Source organism: Phyllobates terribilis, unplaced genomic scaffold (genome assembly GCF_046119375.1).
Source record: "Phyllobates terribilis strain yellow unplaced genomic scaffold, ASM4611937v1 Scaffold_4__5_contigs__length_816908805, whole genome shotgun sequence".
NCBI classification, from domain to species: domain Eukaryota; kingdom Metazoa; phylum Chordata; class Amphibia; order Anura; family Dendrobatidae; genus Phyllobates; species Phyllobates terribilis.
This window is the reverse complement of record NW_027362764.1, coordinates 216,468,229-216,486,086: the sequence shown is the minus strand read 5'-3', so window position 1 is coordinate 216,486,086 and position 17,858 is coordinate 216,468,229. Positions and strand designations below refer to the sequence as shown.

The following is a 17,858-nucleotide window of genomic DNA, read 5'->3' as shown; positions in this document are numbered from 1 at the left end:
ACTCGATTTGCTCAAGCATATGCCACCACCAATAAATCAGGTTGAACAGCGGCAGAGAAGATCTTCAATGATTTTGCTTTGAGTTTTGGGATCCCTACGAGGTTACACCATGACCAAGGAAGAGAACTTGAGTAACAGTCCTTTGCCAAGCTAGGAAAGTTCTGTAGAGTTCAGAAATCCCACACAACGCCCTATCACCCAGAGGGTAATGGACAGGTGGAATGTCTTAACAGGACATTATTGTCGATGTTGCGCACTTTAAAGCCCCCTTCACACTAAGCGAGATCGCTAGCGAGATCGCTGCTGAGTCACAAGTTTTGTGATGCAACAGCGACCTCAGTAGCGATCTCGCTACGTTTGACACGTAGCAGCAACCAGGCCCCTGCTGTGAGATCGCTGGTCGTGTCGAAATGGCCTGGACCATTTTTTGATCGTTGAGGTCCCGCTGGCTAGCATGCATTGGTGTGTTTGACACCTTACCAACGACCTCGTTGGCGACTCAGAACTGAGACACATAGGCGTGCATTTGCGTTGCATCGTTATACAGGTCTCTACGGGTCGCTGTATCGTTGCTGCATAGTTGGGAAGATTTGACTGTTTGACATCTCACCAGTGACCACACAGCGACGCAGCAACGATCCCTGCCAGGTCGTATCGTTGTCGGGATTGCTGTAGCGTCGCTAAGTGTGACGGTACCTTTACAGCTGATGAGAAGAAAGACTGGAAGAATTCCTTGTCAAAAGTGGTACATGCCTATAACTGTACAAAGAGCGATGCAATGGGTTACTCACCCTTCTTCCTATTGTATGGACGATTGCCAAGACTGCCAATTGACATCATGTTCAATACTCCGGTGTCAGACACTTACTGAACGTATCCGGAGTACATTCATAAATGGAAGGAACAGATGGCATAGGCACACAACATAGCGTCCAAAGTGGTTAGGCAAGGACAGAGCAAGAGTAAGGAGTACTATGATCAAAAATGTTATGGAGCAGTATTGGCACCAGGAAGCTGGCTGCTAGTCAAGAACGTACATGAGAAAGGTGGTCCAAGAAAACTTTGTTCGTACTGGGAAGACTAGGTGTATGTGGTCGTAAGGAGGAAAGCTGATAGCTGCCCAATGTATGAAATCCGATTGGAAATGGAAGACAAGAAAACCAGAATAGTCCATTGGAATTTTCTACTACCCTGTGATTACCTCCCACCACAACAAGATTTCTCAGAAGTAGAACCACATTGTCCGATATCGACCAAGGGACCACCACAGACTAAAGCTCCGGAGGTGGATAGTGACCTTGAAAGTTCCGATGAAGAAGAACACACCATTCTATTTCTGGGACCGGCAAGGAGAGGGATGTACCATCTTCAGGAGAGTGAACTAAGTCCTGAGGCTCCAGAGTTCGTACCAAGGAGTACAGATGAAGTCCAATTCAGATCGAACGACGGCCCCTGAAGAGATCGATCAACACTCAGGAGGAGCGGAATTACCAGACCATGCGGAAACAAGTGACTCAGGAGAAGTACAGTAACTTACAGAGGCAGCTCCAAGAGCATCTGAGGAAGCATGGGAAATGAGTGAGACGGAAGAAACTTCTGTGAGCGAAGAACCCGTGGTCTCTGAGGAACAACCCACCAGGAGGATGTCGACTCGAGAAGTGAGGAGGCCCATGATGCTGACATATGAGTCATTTGGTGAACCGTGTCAAGTGCCAAGGACTGTCGACTGGAAACAGGTATCTCTGCCTATAGACTAGGTAAGCCCACTTGAGTGGTATTCACCACTGAGAGGAAGTATGGAAGATGTTACCTGGTGGAAAGACTAGTTTTCATGGTTTGATTTTCCTTAAAAGACTTTGTAGAAACAAAGAACTGTTAAAGCATAAAGAGAGAGAGCTGGTTGAAGACATACGAAAAACTCCAGCTGAAGAGATGCTGATAGTTTTAATTGTGTTAATTGTTTATTTCTTACAGGCATCCTTCAAGAAAAAGGTTGTAAGATTAGGTTGTTATCAATGTTCTTGAACGTTATCCAAACTTCGCAATGCCAATTTGTATATAAAGTTATCCAACTTTCACCACTGTCTCAGAATTGGTCAAATTCGCCAATTAAGACGAATGTCGAGGTCGACATTCAAAAAGGAGGGAAGAGTGTGACATGCAGAAGAAGTGCTGTGGCTTTAAAAGCATTCAGCAACTATTAGAAGTAACACAAGCACAGGAGACAAGAAGTGTTGTGCTCTAGAAGCTTCCAGCAACTAGAGGGGTTAACACAGTCACAGGAAAAGGTGGAGTGTTTTAGCAGAGCCCCAGGGGAATTGTGGGGAAGTTGTTTGCTGTCTGGCTGGAGCCGAAGAGAAAGGTGGTGTGTGTGTTCTGTATCTCACAGAAGCGCCCCTGTAAGTGAAAAGGATTCAAGTTAGGAGTGAAGCTAAGCACAGGTTAGGTAGAGTTCCTGAACTAGCAGTGCAGAGTATTGTCAGGCAGAAAAATAAGGACAGAAATGGTGTCACAGTTATTATCTCCCTCAGCAAACCCTCCCCCCTCCTCCATCTCACTGTGCTGTAAAGAATGCTGTGTTCATTAATGTGCCTTTTCATTAGAACTGTGTTGTCCTGTACTACTGGGAAGACTGTGAACTGTTGTGCTGCTAAGGAAACTGTATTGATTGTCACTGGAGCCTGTTGCTCATAAGACTTAACTTGCAATGGCTGTGCAGCGTCTTATTAAATGCTACTGTTCTACCGTTTATGAGGACTCTTGTCCAGTGTGTCTGGTCAGCAAGTGAAACAACCTACATGTCTGTTCCTGAGGTTCAATACCCCTGTGTGCCTGAGAGAAGCTGCAGCACATGGTCTATGGTTGCCCTGAGTAAGGGTTCCCCAGGATTCCAAAGAATTCATGAAACCCGCCTCACCCTATCTGAACCTAGCGGCGTGTGTGTAACATATAGAACTTCATGTTGAGCCATGACTTCTTTTCTGTTGTGAATGATACTTCTATTGGACATTTAGATTTACTGTTTACTTACCTTCAGGAGGATTGCAGATTCCAAAAATTAATTCATCTTCTATAGTCTTTAATGTTTCAAAAGTTTCCAGATAATGCACTTGTTCTATCTTCCCACTTATTTCTAGTAGTTGAGTTTTATTTGCATTAAAAATGCCGACCGAAATAATGTTCACACTACTGTTCCTCAGAGAGGCAGACTGAGGCTTAACATCATCATTTGCTTTTCCATCTGTTATAAGTATCAGGAACTTTTTCACCTTAGGTCTGGCACCTTTTATTTCTGTGAAATACTGAGAGACATAGTCCAAGGCTTTCCCAGTGTATGTACGCCCTTGCATGTATGGCATTTTCTCAATGGCTTCCCAGATACCAGCTTTGGTTCTATTCTTGTTTAGCTGTAGCACCTCCATGCTGTCTTCACTGAATTGGACAATGCCAAATTGAAAGTCATTTGGCCCAACCTTCGTTTTGTTAACCAGGCTTTTCATAAACTCCTTCATTTTATTAAAGTTATCTGTGCCTATGCTTCCAGAACTGTCAACCAGAAACATGACATCAGCCTCTACATTTTGACAAGCTGTAAAGACAAAAATGTAATTTTTAGACTATATTTGTTCTAAACCTGTCAGGGTAAAGACATTTTATAGAATTACTAAAAACAACTAATAATTTAAGTCAAAATTAGTCCAAAAATAGCACAAAGATTTTTGTTTGCATTTGTGAAAACATTGTTTTAACCCTTTCAGATATATACCAAAATGTGTTTGTGTTCTGGTTTAACATGTAATCCCACTAACCATAGTGACAGCCTGGCCAAAGACTATTGTAAAAGCATGTTCTGCACCACATTTTAAATAATGTGTTAAAAGGAAAATCATACTTAAATCTTTATCTTATTTCTTTGGCATAGGGTATCAATGTATGAGGTACTGATCTTTGGTTCCACTATGATCAGCAAAAAGAAGGGGCCATTATCCTCTATGGCAATACTAGATACAGTGCCACTTTGTGTTTGGGAATCAACTTTTGTGAAGAAGAAATACGTTTTGCCTTTTCACCTAGCAGAAGAACAACAGCCAAAAGACAGCATGCAAGAAAACAGACATACAGTACAGTACTGTATATATATATTTAAATGTTTAGAGAGATTATCACTAGAGTACTAGTAAATCTGTTGCCAGGTCAAGCATATTCATGAACTCTGTATAACTCCGCCCCCTCTGCTGATTGGCAGCTTTATGTGTACACTGTACATGATTAGAAAGCTGCTAATCAGTGATGTGAGTGGGGTTATACAGAGCTCAGCATTTAGAGAACTGCTAGATCTGCATCAGATAAAACAGGGATTTTATAAAAATGAGAGAAAGCAGCCCAGTAAGTGACAGATAGTTGGAATCAGAGTCTCTACCCCTACAATATGCTGCTCTTAGATAGAGTAGCAAAAACCTGGTGTCATACTCTCTTTAAAATTTTGGCATGTTCAGTTTCCACTGTATATCTATATATCTATATATATATAGATATATACACATACACATAGTAACTAGTGATGAGCGAGCATGCTCGTTACTCGAGATTTATGAGCATGCTCGGGTGTTTTCTGAGTATCTTCAGTGTGCTTGGGTGTTATGTTTTAGTCACTCCATGCTCATGATTTGCGACTGTTTGACAGCTTTAATACATGTGAAGAATGGCTGTTTCTTAGGCATTCCTCACATGTATTAAAGCTGTCAAACAGTCACAAATCATGAGCTCGGAGTGACTAAAACATAACACCCTAGCACGCTGAAGATACTCGGCGAGCACCCGAGCATGCTCGCCGAAAGGGTTAACAGAACATACTCCATCATCCCTAATAGTAACTACTGTAGATATATATATATACTTATTCAGTGGGGAAAATAAGTATTTGATACATTGCCAATTTTGCAAGTTTTCCCACCTACAAAGAATGGAGAGGTCTGTAATTTTTATCCTAGGTACACTTCACCTGTGAGAGATAGAATCTTAAAAAAAATCCAGAAAATCACTTTGTATGATTTTTGCATAATTAATTTGCATTTATTGCATGAAATAAGTATTTGATACAATAGAAAAACAGAACTTAATATTTGGTACAGAAATCTTTGTTTGCAATTACAAATGTCAAACGTTTCCAGCAGTTCTTGAACAAGTTTTCACGCACTGCAGCAGGGATTTTGCCCCACTCCCCAATACAGATTTTCTCCAGCTTTTGGGGCTGTCACTGGGCAACATTGAGTTTCAGCTGCCTTCAAACATTTTCCATTCAGTTCAGGTTTGGAGACTGGCTAGGCCACTCCAGGACCTTGAAATGCTTCTTACGGAGCCACTCCTTATTTGCCCTGGCTGTGTGTTTTGGATCCTTGTCATGCTGTAAGACCCAGACACTACCCATTTTCAACATCTTCAATGCTCTTACTGAGGGAAGGAAATTGTTGGCTAAAATCTTGCGATTCATGACCCCATCCATCCTCCTTTCAATATGGTGCACTCATCCTGTCCCCTTTGCAGAAAAGCACCCCCAAAGTATGATGTTTCCCCAATATGCTTCAAGGTCGGGATGGTATTCTTGGGGTTGTACGCATCTTTCTTCTTCCTTCAAACACAGTGAGTGGAGTTGATACCAAAAAGTGCTATTTTGGTCTCATCTGACCACATGACCTCCCATGCCTCCTCTGGATCATCCAGATGGTCATTGGCAAACTTCAAATGGGTCTGGACATGTGCTGGCGTGAGCAGGGGGACCTTGCGTGCCCTGCAGGATTTTGATCCATGACGGCGTAGTGTGTAACTAATGGTAATGTTTGAGACTGTGGACTAAGCTCTCTTCAGGTTCCCCCATGTTGTTCTGTGCTGATTTCTGACCTTTCTCAGAATCATCCTTACCCCAAGAGGTGAGATCTTGCATGGAGCCCCAGCCTGAGGAAGATTGACAGTCATCTTGTGCTTCTTCCATTTTCTAATAATTGTACCAACAGTTGTGGCCTTCTCACCAAGCTGCTTGACCTGTAGCTCATCCCAGCATTGTGCAGGTCTACATTTTTTTCCCTGGTGTCCTTAGACAGCTCTTTGGTCTTGACCATGGTGGAGAAGTTGGAGTGTGATTGATTGACTGTGTGGACAAGTGTCTTTTATACAGGTAACGAGTTCAAACAGGTGCAGTTAATACAGGTAATGAGTGGTAAATAGGAGGGCTTCTTAAAGAAAAACTAAGAGTTCTGTGAAAGCGAGAATTCTTGCTGGTTGGTAGGTGATCAAATACTTATTTCATGCAATAAAATGCAATTTATTTAAAAATCATACAATGTGATTTTCTGTTTTTTTATTTCTATATTCTGTCTCTCACTGTTGAAGTGTACCTACGATAAAAATTACAGATCTCTCCATTCTTTGTTGGTAGGAAAGCTTGCAAAATCGGCAGTGTATGAAATACTTATTTTCCCGACTCTATATATGTATATACAGTTATATAAAAAAGTTTGGGCACCCCTACTAATCTTAAGCGTAATGTTTTATAAAAATTGGTGTTTTTGCAACAGCTATTTCAGTTTGACATATGTAATAACTGTTGGACACAGTAATGTTTCTGCCTTGAAATGAGGTTTATTGTACTAACAGAAAATGTGCAATCTGCATTCAAACAAAATTTGACAGGTGCATAAGTACGGGCACCTCACCAGAAATGTGACATTAATATTTAGTAGATCCTCCTTTTGCAAAAATAACAGCCTCTAGTCGCTTCCTGTAGCTTTTAATGATTTCCTGGATCCTGGATGAAGGTATTTTTGACCATTCCTCTTTACAAAACAATTCCAGTTCAGTTAAGTTTGATGGTCGCCGTGCATGGACAGCCCTCTTCAAATGATCCCACAGATGTTCAATGATATTCAGGTCTGGGGACTGGGATGGCCATTCCAGAACATTGTAATTGCTCCTCTGCATGAATGCCTGAGTAGATTTGGAGCAGTGTTTTGGATCATTGTCTTGCTGAAAGATCCTTCCCCTGCGTAACTTCAACTTTGTCACTGATTCTTGAACATTATTGTCAGGAATCTGCTGATACTGAGTGGAATCCATGTGACTCGCCCCCTGGGCCGTGGGGCACTCGGAACCGGGCAATAGGGAGACGATGGGGGTAGTAGTGGCGACCCGATCCCATGGCTCAGGGTGGTCAGACCAGTGGCAGTCTTTTATAAGTTTTATGGTTAATTGTCCGACTACGCCACCCGTGGATTGCGGTCAGGATGAACCGCCGCTGCAGGGCAGACCGCTGAGGCTGGTGTTGTGGGTGCAGCAGGGAATAGTATAACTCCCCACGGGAGGAGTGTAGCCTCAGGGCAGTGAGCGTAGATGGTGTGGGTTGTGGTGCAGGGCGTCCCAGTACCGTTAGTGCTGGCGCGGTAAGAAACACAGAGTCAGTGATGCAGTCCAGGGTCTTTTACTCACAGTTGTTATCTGAGTCACTTCTGCAGGGAATGACTGCCCGAGCCATGCTGCGTCTACCAGGTGAGGGGCTCGGTCAACCCCCAGGCAGTTCAGGAGCATGGCACAGGACCCCCTTCAATCCTTTCTCTGGCCTGCCTCACTAGTGACCCACTTTTGTCCAGCTGCCGCGGATCTGCGCGGGTAAACGTGGGCTCCGTTCCTCGCTGTCCTATATGGTGCCTTCCTAGCAGGTTTGATGAGGTGTCGCACCAATAAATGATCACAACCTCCAGTCTTTGGCTGAGGGTAGTTTCTCCTCCACCAACTTGGGTTCCGGTACCCTTAATCTGCCTGACCCTTCACCCTGTATTCTCGTGGGTTCTTAGGGTCCCTTCTGCCTTCTTGTTCCTAAGCCCTTCTGTTTCTTTCTCTCTTTCTCTGCTGTTCCTTTCTGTTTCTGTTCCTTTCTGTTCTTGTTCCTTTCTGTTCCCAGCCTTCACCCTAGGCCTGCCTCATGGAGCTGGGCCCAGACCGAGCCACAGCTCCCTGTCAGCCCTCTCTGGCTGAACTCCTTCTCTCCTTCTTCTCTGAACTGACAAGACCAAGACCTAAGATGGTGCCCACCTTTTATACCTCCCTCTAGAAACATGAGCCCAGGTGACCAGCAACCAATGGGCTCCTACCTGCTCTCAGGAACCAACCCCTATCTGCTCCTATACCACTGGGTATTCCTCCCCCCTCCCCACTCCAGCCAGGGACATGGTCTGTCGTGCCTGCATTTCTGTCTAATGGGAGCACCGTTGAGCTGTCCCTCGGAAATGGGGTGAGTGTGCTGTATGCAGCTAACTGAGCCCTGGTCCATACTCCATCCTTACCCGGGAGTGGAATACCACACCTCTGGCAGAGGTGCAATACCCCTGTAGCGGCCGAACCCTCAGGGCGCTACACATGCGTCCCTCAACTTTAACAAGATTCCCGGTGCCGGCATTGGCCACACAGCCTCAAAGCATGATGGAACTTCCACCAAATTTTACTGTGGATAGCAAGTGTTTTTCTTTGAATGCTGTGCTTTTTTGCCGCCATGCATAACGCCTTTTTGTATGACCAAACAACTCAATCTTGGTTTCATCAGTCCACAGGACCTTCTTCCAAAAAGAAATTGGCTTCTCCAAATGTGCTTTTGCATACCTCAGCCGACTCTGTTTGTGGCGTGCTTGCAGAAACGGCTTCTTTCGCATCACTGTCTCATACAGCTTCTCATTGTGCAAAGTGCGTTGTATAGTTGACCGATGCACAGTGACACCATCTGCAGCAAGTTGATGCTGCAGCTCTCTGGAGGTGGTCTGAGGATTGTCCTTGACTGATCTCACCATTCTTCTTCTCTGCCTTTCTGATGTTTTTCTTGGCCTGCCACTTCTGGCCTTAACAAGAACTGTCCCTGTGTTCTTCCATTTCCTTACTATGTTCCTCACAGTGGAAACTGACAGGTTAAATCTCTGAGACAGCTTTTTGTATACTTCCCCTGAACAACTATGTTGAATAATATTTGTTTTCAGATCATTTGACAGTTGTTTTGAGGAGCCCATGATGCCACTCTTCAGAGGAGATTCAAACAGGAGAACAACTTGCAAGTGGCTACTTTAAGTAGCTTTTCTCATGATTGCATACACCTGGCTATGAAGTTCAAAGCTCAATGAGGTTACAAAACCAAAAAAAGTGCTTTAGTAAGTCAGTAAAAAGTAGGTAGGAGTATTTAAAACAAGAAAATGATAAGGGTGCCCATACTTATGCACCTGTCAAATTTTGTTTGAATGCAGATCGCACATTTTCTGTTAGTACAATAAACCTCATTTCAAGGCAGAAACATTACTGTGTCCAACAGTTATTACATATATCAAACTGAAATAGCTGTTGCAAAAACACCAATTTTTATAAAACATTAAGCTTAAGATTAGTAGGGGTGCCCAAACTTTTTCATATAACTGTGTATGTAGTTACTATGGTTGAGACAAGTCACATGTCCTTCAAGTTTAAGCAAAGGATGGGAGAGGATAAGAGAAAAGGATATATTCACATCCATAATGCATTACGCAGTCTGCCCTAAAAGAGCTAATCTTTCCCTCTTGATCTCAATTATTGAGCTACTGGACTAAGCATTCAGAAAATAATTTTACATATTTACATATACATTTGTGTTATTTTTTTCTAAAATAGAAACTAATGCATAAAATGTTATTTTACCTTTGGAAGTACAAATTTGCTGAGCTATCAGATTTTTTATGTCTTTCAAAGAATCAAAGTTGTGCACAAAGTAGACCCTTTTGGGATCTTCAGCGATTTCCAGCAATTGCGTCTGGTTGGCTTCTTTAACTCCGATTGCATACACATTAACTTTACTTTCTCTCAGAATCATTGCAGCTTCTTTCACACTATCTTGAGATTCTCCATCTGTAAGAACAATAAAATATACAGGCACATTCCCAGGCCTGATATTGTTGGGATTTATTATTAATTCATGTGTGTAATTTATTGCAGCACCCGTTTGGGTCCCTCCACCTCGCTGCCTGATATTCTGAATGGCCAGTTTTAAGTCTGTTTTTCTGTAATCAGTACCTATACCAAACTCCAGTTGACTGCCTTCTGAGTACTGCACAGCCCCTACTCGAACCTTCTGGGGTCCTATATCGTACATTTCTACCAGCTCCACCAGAAATTCCTGCATGGCTACAAAATCCGATGGATAAATACTTCCAGAACCATCTATGAGCAGATGAATATCAGCCAGCTCTGTGTTAAGACAACCTGCAGAAAAACACATTTACAATTAAAAATATAAGAAAATGAATATACTGTATTAAATATTGACACATAAAATACATACATGGACAAAGTGTTGAGACACATGTCTTAATCATTGAATTCAGGTATTTCACTTTGTCCCATAGCCACAGGTATATGAAATCCAGCCCCTGAGCATGCAATCTGCCTTTACTAACATTTGTGAAAGTATGGGTCTTTCTACAGAGTTCACTGAAGTTTAGTGTGGTGCTGGATTAGGATGAAAAAAGAGGCCATACTTACCAATATATGGTTACAATACCTATATACAACATAGTGGTAATGACATATATTACAATGGTATTGTAATCAGGTAGGGGTAAGTATGGTCTCTTTTAATGTGATTTTTTTTTAGATTTGATGTCTTTTTCAATAAATTGCTTTTAATTTTAGTGTAGGGATTCACAAGACAATGAGGACCCTTAAAGCGAATTGCATATTTTCACAAAACTATTGACGAATACCTCGGATGTTTTCATCTGCAAGGGATGCAGCCAGGCTCTGTAATGGTGGGGGAAACTAGGGTTTTTGTATCTGTGGGGTGTACTGGTCTAGTACTGGATAGCCTGCCTGTTCTAATAGTATGGGCGTGACCAATAGGCTATTAGCTAACATGGTGCGCTACATGTATCTGTGCGACTGGCACTTAATACAAGTACTCAGCACTCAAAATTATGCACAAAATTGATGCAAAAAAATTTTTTATTTCATTATTTCATGAGGCAATCCAAAGTGAATATGACATTTCGGCCTTATACACTCAGGCCTTTATCAAACACTATGACACAAATAAAATAGAATCAAATTAATTATCAATTTGCAGTCTATTATAATGTCATTGCAATCCATGCAAAATTATTTATCAAAATATAATCATAATTATTTATATTGTAGCAATTTGTCATATCAATGCTGCTCCAATCAATTTATGATACATTCCACATAAATAACAAATATATAATTAACATGAACATTTCATATTGTTTACATATACATCCTGAGAACATTTGGATTTATGGAGGTATATACATTATACATATATCATTTCCTTTCCATCATTTATCCCTTAATGGGTTAATATAGCTTCAACTGCATGTCATATAATTGATAATTAATTTGATTCTATTTTATTTGTGTCATAGAGTTTGATGTTCAGGGTATCGTTCGCTGGCTCCACTTCTTCCCCCCTTCCTCTTACTATTGGGGTTCCTTAGGGTTCAGTCCTTGGACCTCTTCTCTTCTCTCTCTACACAGCCCCAGTTGGACAGACCATCAGCAAATTTGGTTTGCAGTACCATCTTTATGCTGATGACACACAACTATACACCTCATCCACTGACCTTACCCCCGCTGTACTACAGAACACCAGTGACTGTCTGGCCGCAGTTTCTAACATCATGTCCTCTCTCTATCTGAAACTCAACCTTTCCAAAACTGAGCTTCTTCTGCTCCCGCCGTCTACTCACCTCCCTAAATCTAACATCTCTCTTTTCCGTGTGTGGCACCACAATAATTCCGAGCCAGCAGGCGCATTGTCTGGGCGTTGTGTTTGACACCAATCTCTCCTTCACCTTCCACATACAATCTCTTGCCCGCTCTTGTCGCTTGCACCTGAAGAACATCTTTAGAATCCGCCCCTTTCTCACCTTGGAAACAACAAAAACCATCACTGTTGCCCTGATCCACTCCCGCCTTGACTACTGTAACTCTCTATTAATTCGCCTCCCCCTCACTTGACTTTCCCCCCTCCAGTCCATCCTTAATGCTGCAGCCAGGGTCATCTATTTGGCTAACCGTTACTCAGACTCCTCCGCTCTGCGCCAGTCATTGCACTGGGTGCCCATGAATTATAGGATCCAATTTAAATTGCTTGTTTTCACCCACAAAGCTCTCCCCCCCCACATCTCTTCCCTCATTTCTGTTTATCGGCCTACCCGTTCTCTGTGCTGCGCAAGCGACTTTCGACTAACATCCGCACTAATCCGCACCTTCCACTCCCGGCTTCAAGACTTCTCCCGAGCTGCACCTATTCTTTGGAATGCTCTAACCCAAGAAATTAGGATGAACCACACAGTTTTAGACGCTCCCTAAAAACACACCTGTTTAGGGCGGCCTATCACCTTCCTTAATCGAAGTACTTTTATCTTCTTATAGTCCATCCCTTATTTTTCCAAACATAACTCTCCACCGAACCAAAAAGCACTACAGATACTGTCCGGTGATGAGCTCATGCAGCCTTTATCTATCCCTCATCCCCTCAAGATGGCTGGACCACCCTTGTAAATAAGTCATTGTACTTTGTGTCACCCCCACCTCATTGTAGATTGTAAGCTCTTACGAGCAGGGTCGTTATTATTTTTGCTGTAATTATTGTATTATTTTTAGCAATGTTACTTATGACTGTTGTATATGAACCTCTGAATTGTTAAGCGCTGTGGAATATGTTGGCTCTATATAAATAAAGATTATTATTATTATTATTATTGATAAAGGCCTGAGAGTATAAGGCCAAAACATCACATTCACTTTGGATTGCTTCATGAAATAATGAAATAAAGATATTTTTTGCATCAATTTTGTGCATAATTTTGAGCCCCGAGTACTCCGATACAAATATTCATAGGGTGGTACTTGTGCACCATTCACATTGAGTGCCGTATACTTATCTGGTGGCACTTAATACAAGACTTTTCTGTGCAATTTTAACACTAAGCAACCATCCCCCTCATGGAGTATAGGTGTATGAGTGATTTTTCTATAGTATTTTGTACCTGTGCTACCTCAATCATATGCCACTGGGATGTGACTGTATCCTGCAATATACTGGTATGTATTCATGGCATGTATTTCCCTTTTTCCTGAGATGTTTTTACATTTGATGTCATTTTCAGTCAATTACTATAATAGGATGCCACCTTGGTATCTAGTAAGCACTTGAAATTCTTTCCCTTGTCCATGATCAACTGTGAGTAGTACTATTTAAAAATGGAAGTGCTTACGAAATACAGCAATGAAATTACTATACTTGCAAAGTCAATATTTGCCCAGAAAATGAACTTTAACCCCCAAAACACATTTCAACATCATTGCAGTCCTGCCTTAAAAGGAGCAGCTAACATCGTTTTAGTGATTGATCCATTAACACAGGTGTGGGTGTTGATGAGGACAGGGCTGGCGATCAATCAGTCATGATTAAGTAAGAATGACATCACTGGACACTTTAAAAGGAGGCTGGTTCTTGGTATCATTGTTTCTCTTCAGTTAACCATGGCTATCTCTAAAGAAACACGTGCAGCCATCATTGCACTGCACAAAAATGGCCTAACAGGGAAGAGTATCGCAGCTACAAAGATTGCACCTCAGTCAACAATCTATCACATCATCAAGAACTTCAAGGAGAGAGCTTCCATTGTTGTCAAAAAGGCTCCAGGGCGCCCAAGAAAGACCAGCAAGCGCCAGGACCGTATCTTAAAACTGTTTCAGCTGCGGGATCGGACTACCAGCAGTGCCGAGCTTGCTCAGGAATGGCAGCAGGCTGGTGTGAGTGCTTCTGCATGCACTGTGAGGCGGAGACTGTTTGAGCAAGGGCTGGTTTCAAGGAGGGCAGCAAAGAAGCCACTTCTCTCCCTGCCCGCTGATAGTGACTGTCAGGTCTCTGCGTACGTGCATATTTATGTAAATATACAGTATATGAGTTTCACTTTTTGGATTGAAGAACTGAAATAAATTAACTTTTTGATGATATTCTAATTTTGTGAGACGCACCTGTAGATCCGGCACTCCAAGTAGGTGAAATATGTGAATTTATTGATACAGATTAATCCACTGTAAATACATTTTTTTCATGTTTCGGCCAATAATGTGGCCTTCATCAGAGCATCAGTGTGATTAAATCTAATGAACACAAAGCGGTGGTATTCATAATAGTATTCATAATTCATAATTGGCTTTAAGCGCCAAAGCAACAGCACAGCAGTGTATATCCCCAGCGCCGTTACAATCTTATATAAGATGTTCCTCTAGGCCTCTGTGCCATCGTATGAAATATTTTTACAGTGGATTAATCTGTATTAATAAATTCACATATTTCCCCTACTTCGAGTGCCGGATCTATATTTACATATTATTGTGGAGTAGAATCCTATCCGAGCACCCACATTACAGCGAGTGCCGCGCAGCCTATCTTTTTATTATGTGCATATTTAGACAGAGACCTGTCAGTAACTGACGGCGGATGGGGAGATGCCGCCTGGGACCCACCTGTCCGATTGGTCTACAGTGCGGATTGGTCCCCGGCCCAGCTGGGATACTACAGCAAGTGGCTAATACATGCTGTCCACAGTTTAAGCAGCATGTATCAGCTGTCGGTTTCCCTTTGACTTACTGTAGAATGTAACAGAGCCATGTACTAAGATTGCACAGTGGTACAAAGACATCAACAATTCTTTTAACCCTAGAGGAGATCATGCAAATTAGACAAGTAGATTGATGGTTGACCTAGCTTTGACTGAATGATTGTCTTGTAACTTATAGTTTTGCAAATGCCGATATGCAAATTTTTGTCCGTATTGGCCATTACAGTAATCCAGTCTTCCCTTACAGATGCAGCAAAACAAGGTAAGCTACTCCAATAAAGTAACCTTTGCAATTTGCATATCCGGCAGGTCATTTACATTGCACAATGGTCTACCAGTCTATGTATATAGCATAGGTGCCACTGTATGATTTTTATACAGAGTAGGTTGCAATGTGCCAAAATGGATTTTGCCACATTTCTACATTTTCAATCAGGATGAACAATCTTTCTGGGAATGGGAATTGTTTTAAAGGAAAGATCACTTGTGGATAATATATGTTTCATAAGAATTTTGTCTGTCTATTTCAGATGTGGTTACCTTTTATATAAAAGTGTCATTGGTCAACTAAAATTATTGTACATAGTCCATATGATCAACAGTGTTTCAATATGGCACTGTGCTATGAAGGTGTTATATTCTAGAAGAAATACTCCTAAGGAAAAGAACAGCAACTGATGGAGTACTGGAGTATCTAGACTGAATATTAAAGCAGAAGCATAGGCAAGTACACCATGTATAATATTATTGAACTTGAATGTACTACTATACAGCATTTCAAAAACATCTGTTTTATTACAATTTCTATTTGGACTATGAAAATCCTACCTTGTTTGATCAGATCAGTTTGTTCCGATAAGGCAACGACATCTTGATCAATGACATTCCAGATTTTCTTCAGTAAAATGTCTACATTTATTGAAAGATCAGAAAATGTCTTCACCTTGACTTGATAATTGTTGAAAGTTGAATATGATGCAATTTGGTTCATTTGTGTTTCATTCGCTTGAGAAATGCCCACAGTAAAAATTCTGACATTTTCTTGTTGAAGTAGATGAGCAGCCTCAAATACACTATCTTCAGAGGACTTATGAGATACCAGGATGGCTATCTGTTTTATTCCCTGGTTCTTTCTGCTTGCCAGAGTATCACCAAACACTTCACTTCTTGAATAATTAATTGCACCTCCAATATTTGCAATCTTTTCACTTGATGCTGACAGTTCTCCTATAAATTCTTTAACAACAGAGTCACTGATTCCTGTCTTGAGGGAAGCAATAACTTTTGCTTGGCTGTTGAATGCCACCAGGCCCACATGGACACAATAATCATTTATCTCCAGATTGCTTAAGACGTTAGTTATGAAATTCTTCAAGTCTTCATTTTCTTTGCTTGTGTGTTTTGAAGTGTCCACAATTAGCACTAGATCTGTTGCTATTCCTTTGCCACAAACTAAAGTAATAAAAAATGTGTGAATATATTTTTCTTATAAAAAGTCAACTTTCATGTCAGACATAAAACACTAAAATATGAACACTGGACATTTGCATAGTAGAAATTTTTAGATTCTCCATTGATATTATTTATATTTAGTAGTGTTGAGCGAGCACTAAAATGCTCAGGTGCTCGAAGCTCGGGCCGAGCTCGCCGTGATACTCGGGTGCTCGACCCGAGCAACGAGCCCAATGTTAGTCTATGGGAGACTCGAGCATTTTTGCGGTGGCACCCCCGGCAGTCTTTTAAAAGCCTAACAAATGCCCAAAACGATAGTCACAGTGCTCAAATGACATGGGGACAGCATGGGGATCGCCCCAGGAAGCATTTCTGACCCCCAGGTCACTGCTGTCAACAACGTGGTCAGAGGTATTAAGCTACTTTTACAGGCTCACAATAAAACGAAAGTGAAACTTTTTTCCTGTGAAATATGTTAAGGAACATCCTTTCCAGGGAAAAGACTTGTGTATAAGTTAAAATAAATGACCAAAAACAAAAATACTCCTCCACACCTTCGGCTATGTTCACAAGTAGCATTTTTTATGCGTTTTTGCACTTTTGTATTGCTTTCAACTATGACAAATGCATTCACCGTGAAATGTCATTTTAACATTTTACAACCTTATCTGGCCATGTGCTGTGTGACACATGCATAAAGTGCTGAAAAGACAAGGGAACAGCATGGGGAAGACCCCTGGAAGCATCTCTGACTCCCAAGTCACTGTCTAAAAGTGTGCCCATCATAAGTGATCCTTACCGCATCAGAAGATGCAGACTTGCAACTATCCCCATGCAAGTTCTAGTCCCAGGTTCAATTGTACCTCCCCCATTCCTTGCAATGCAAGCGCAAGTATGCAGCCTGCCACCCACCCACCCCCAGGCTGCAATACCATACTGCTTGCTTGCTTGCACTTTAAATTGGGCCTTTTAGGCATGTGGAGGCGGAATCTGGCCACCACGCCATGGCTGTGTCGGCGGCCTGGTATCCATACTCAGTCCCCAGCCACCTGGTGGCCGGGTGTCCCCGCTTGCTCCCCAGCCTCCAGGGGGTGGCCTGGTGTCCATACTCGGTCCCCAGCCACCCCTATTTGTACCGGTAACCTTTCCCACACTTTTCTTAGCCTGGCCTGCTTTAGGGCAGCATTGGCCGAGCCCACCGGACTATCAGACTCCTCCGGTGGGCCCTGGCTACTCCATCAGGGGAGTTGAGAGTGCCAAGGTGAGGAGCATGATGAGGATGATAGAAGTTAGCATCTGCTTTGCTTTGTTGTAATGCAAGCGCATGTATGTAGTAGCGGCTAGGCCTTAGGAGGTCAGCGTTTTGGCGCATATCCTACCTCCTCCGAGGATTGCTGGATGTTTTCCTGTTACTATCCAAGTTCTATGACTCCCGTTAAAACAAAGCTTCAGGTGATAAATGATGGATGAGGTAGTGGCAAAGGAGAAAGAGCAGGAGGAACAGGGACCATTCACATCAATATCAGGCCAGTCAACCAGATATGTCTTGTAGGATATGTTTCTTTAACAAAAGGAGCGGTTCGGCTACACAGTTATAGGGCATACAGTGAGTGCATTGCCTACCAAAAATTTCGAGGCACTCCAATGCCCCTTGGAAATGACATGGAGGTCAGAGGGTGTTAACTAAACCTTTTTTTTCCATTTATAGCAACTGGGTCTCCTGTGCACTGTTGGCCTAAGCAGTGAATGGAATGC

At 42.2% G+C, this 17,858-nt stretch overlaps 1 protein-coding gene across 1 annotated transcript in view; it reads right to left on the bottom strand.

The window, feature by feature from the left end:
• LOC141265247 (collagen alpha-6(VI) chain-like) overlaps positions 1-17,858 on the bottom strand; it is a 394,142-nt gene that overhangs the window by 240,780 nt on the left and 135,504 nt on the right. The window contains exons 7-9 of the mRNA XM_073678075.1: positions 15,480-16,103; positions 9,700-10,260; positions 3,032-3,589 (exon numbers count right to left, since the gene is read on the bottom strand). Coding sequence (XP_073534176.1) covers positions 3,032-3,589; positions 9,700-10,260; positions 15,480-16,103 — 1,743 coding nt within the window. The remainder of the gene's footprint in view (positions 1-3,031; positions 3,590-9,699; positions 10,261-15,479; positions 16,104-17,858) is intronic.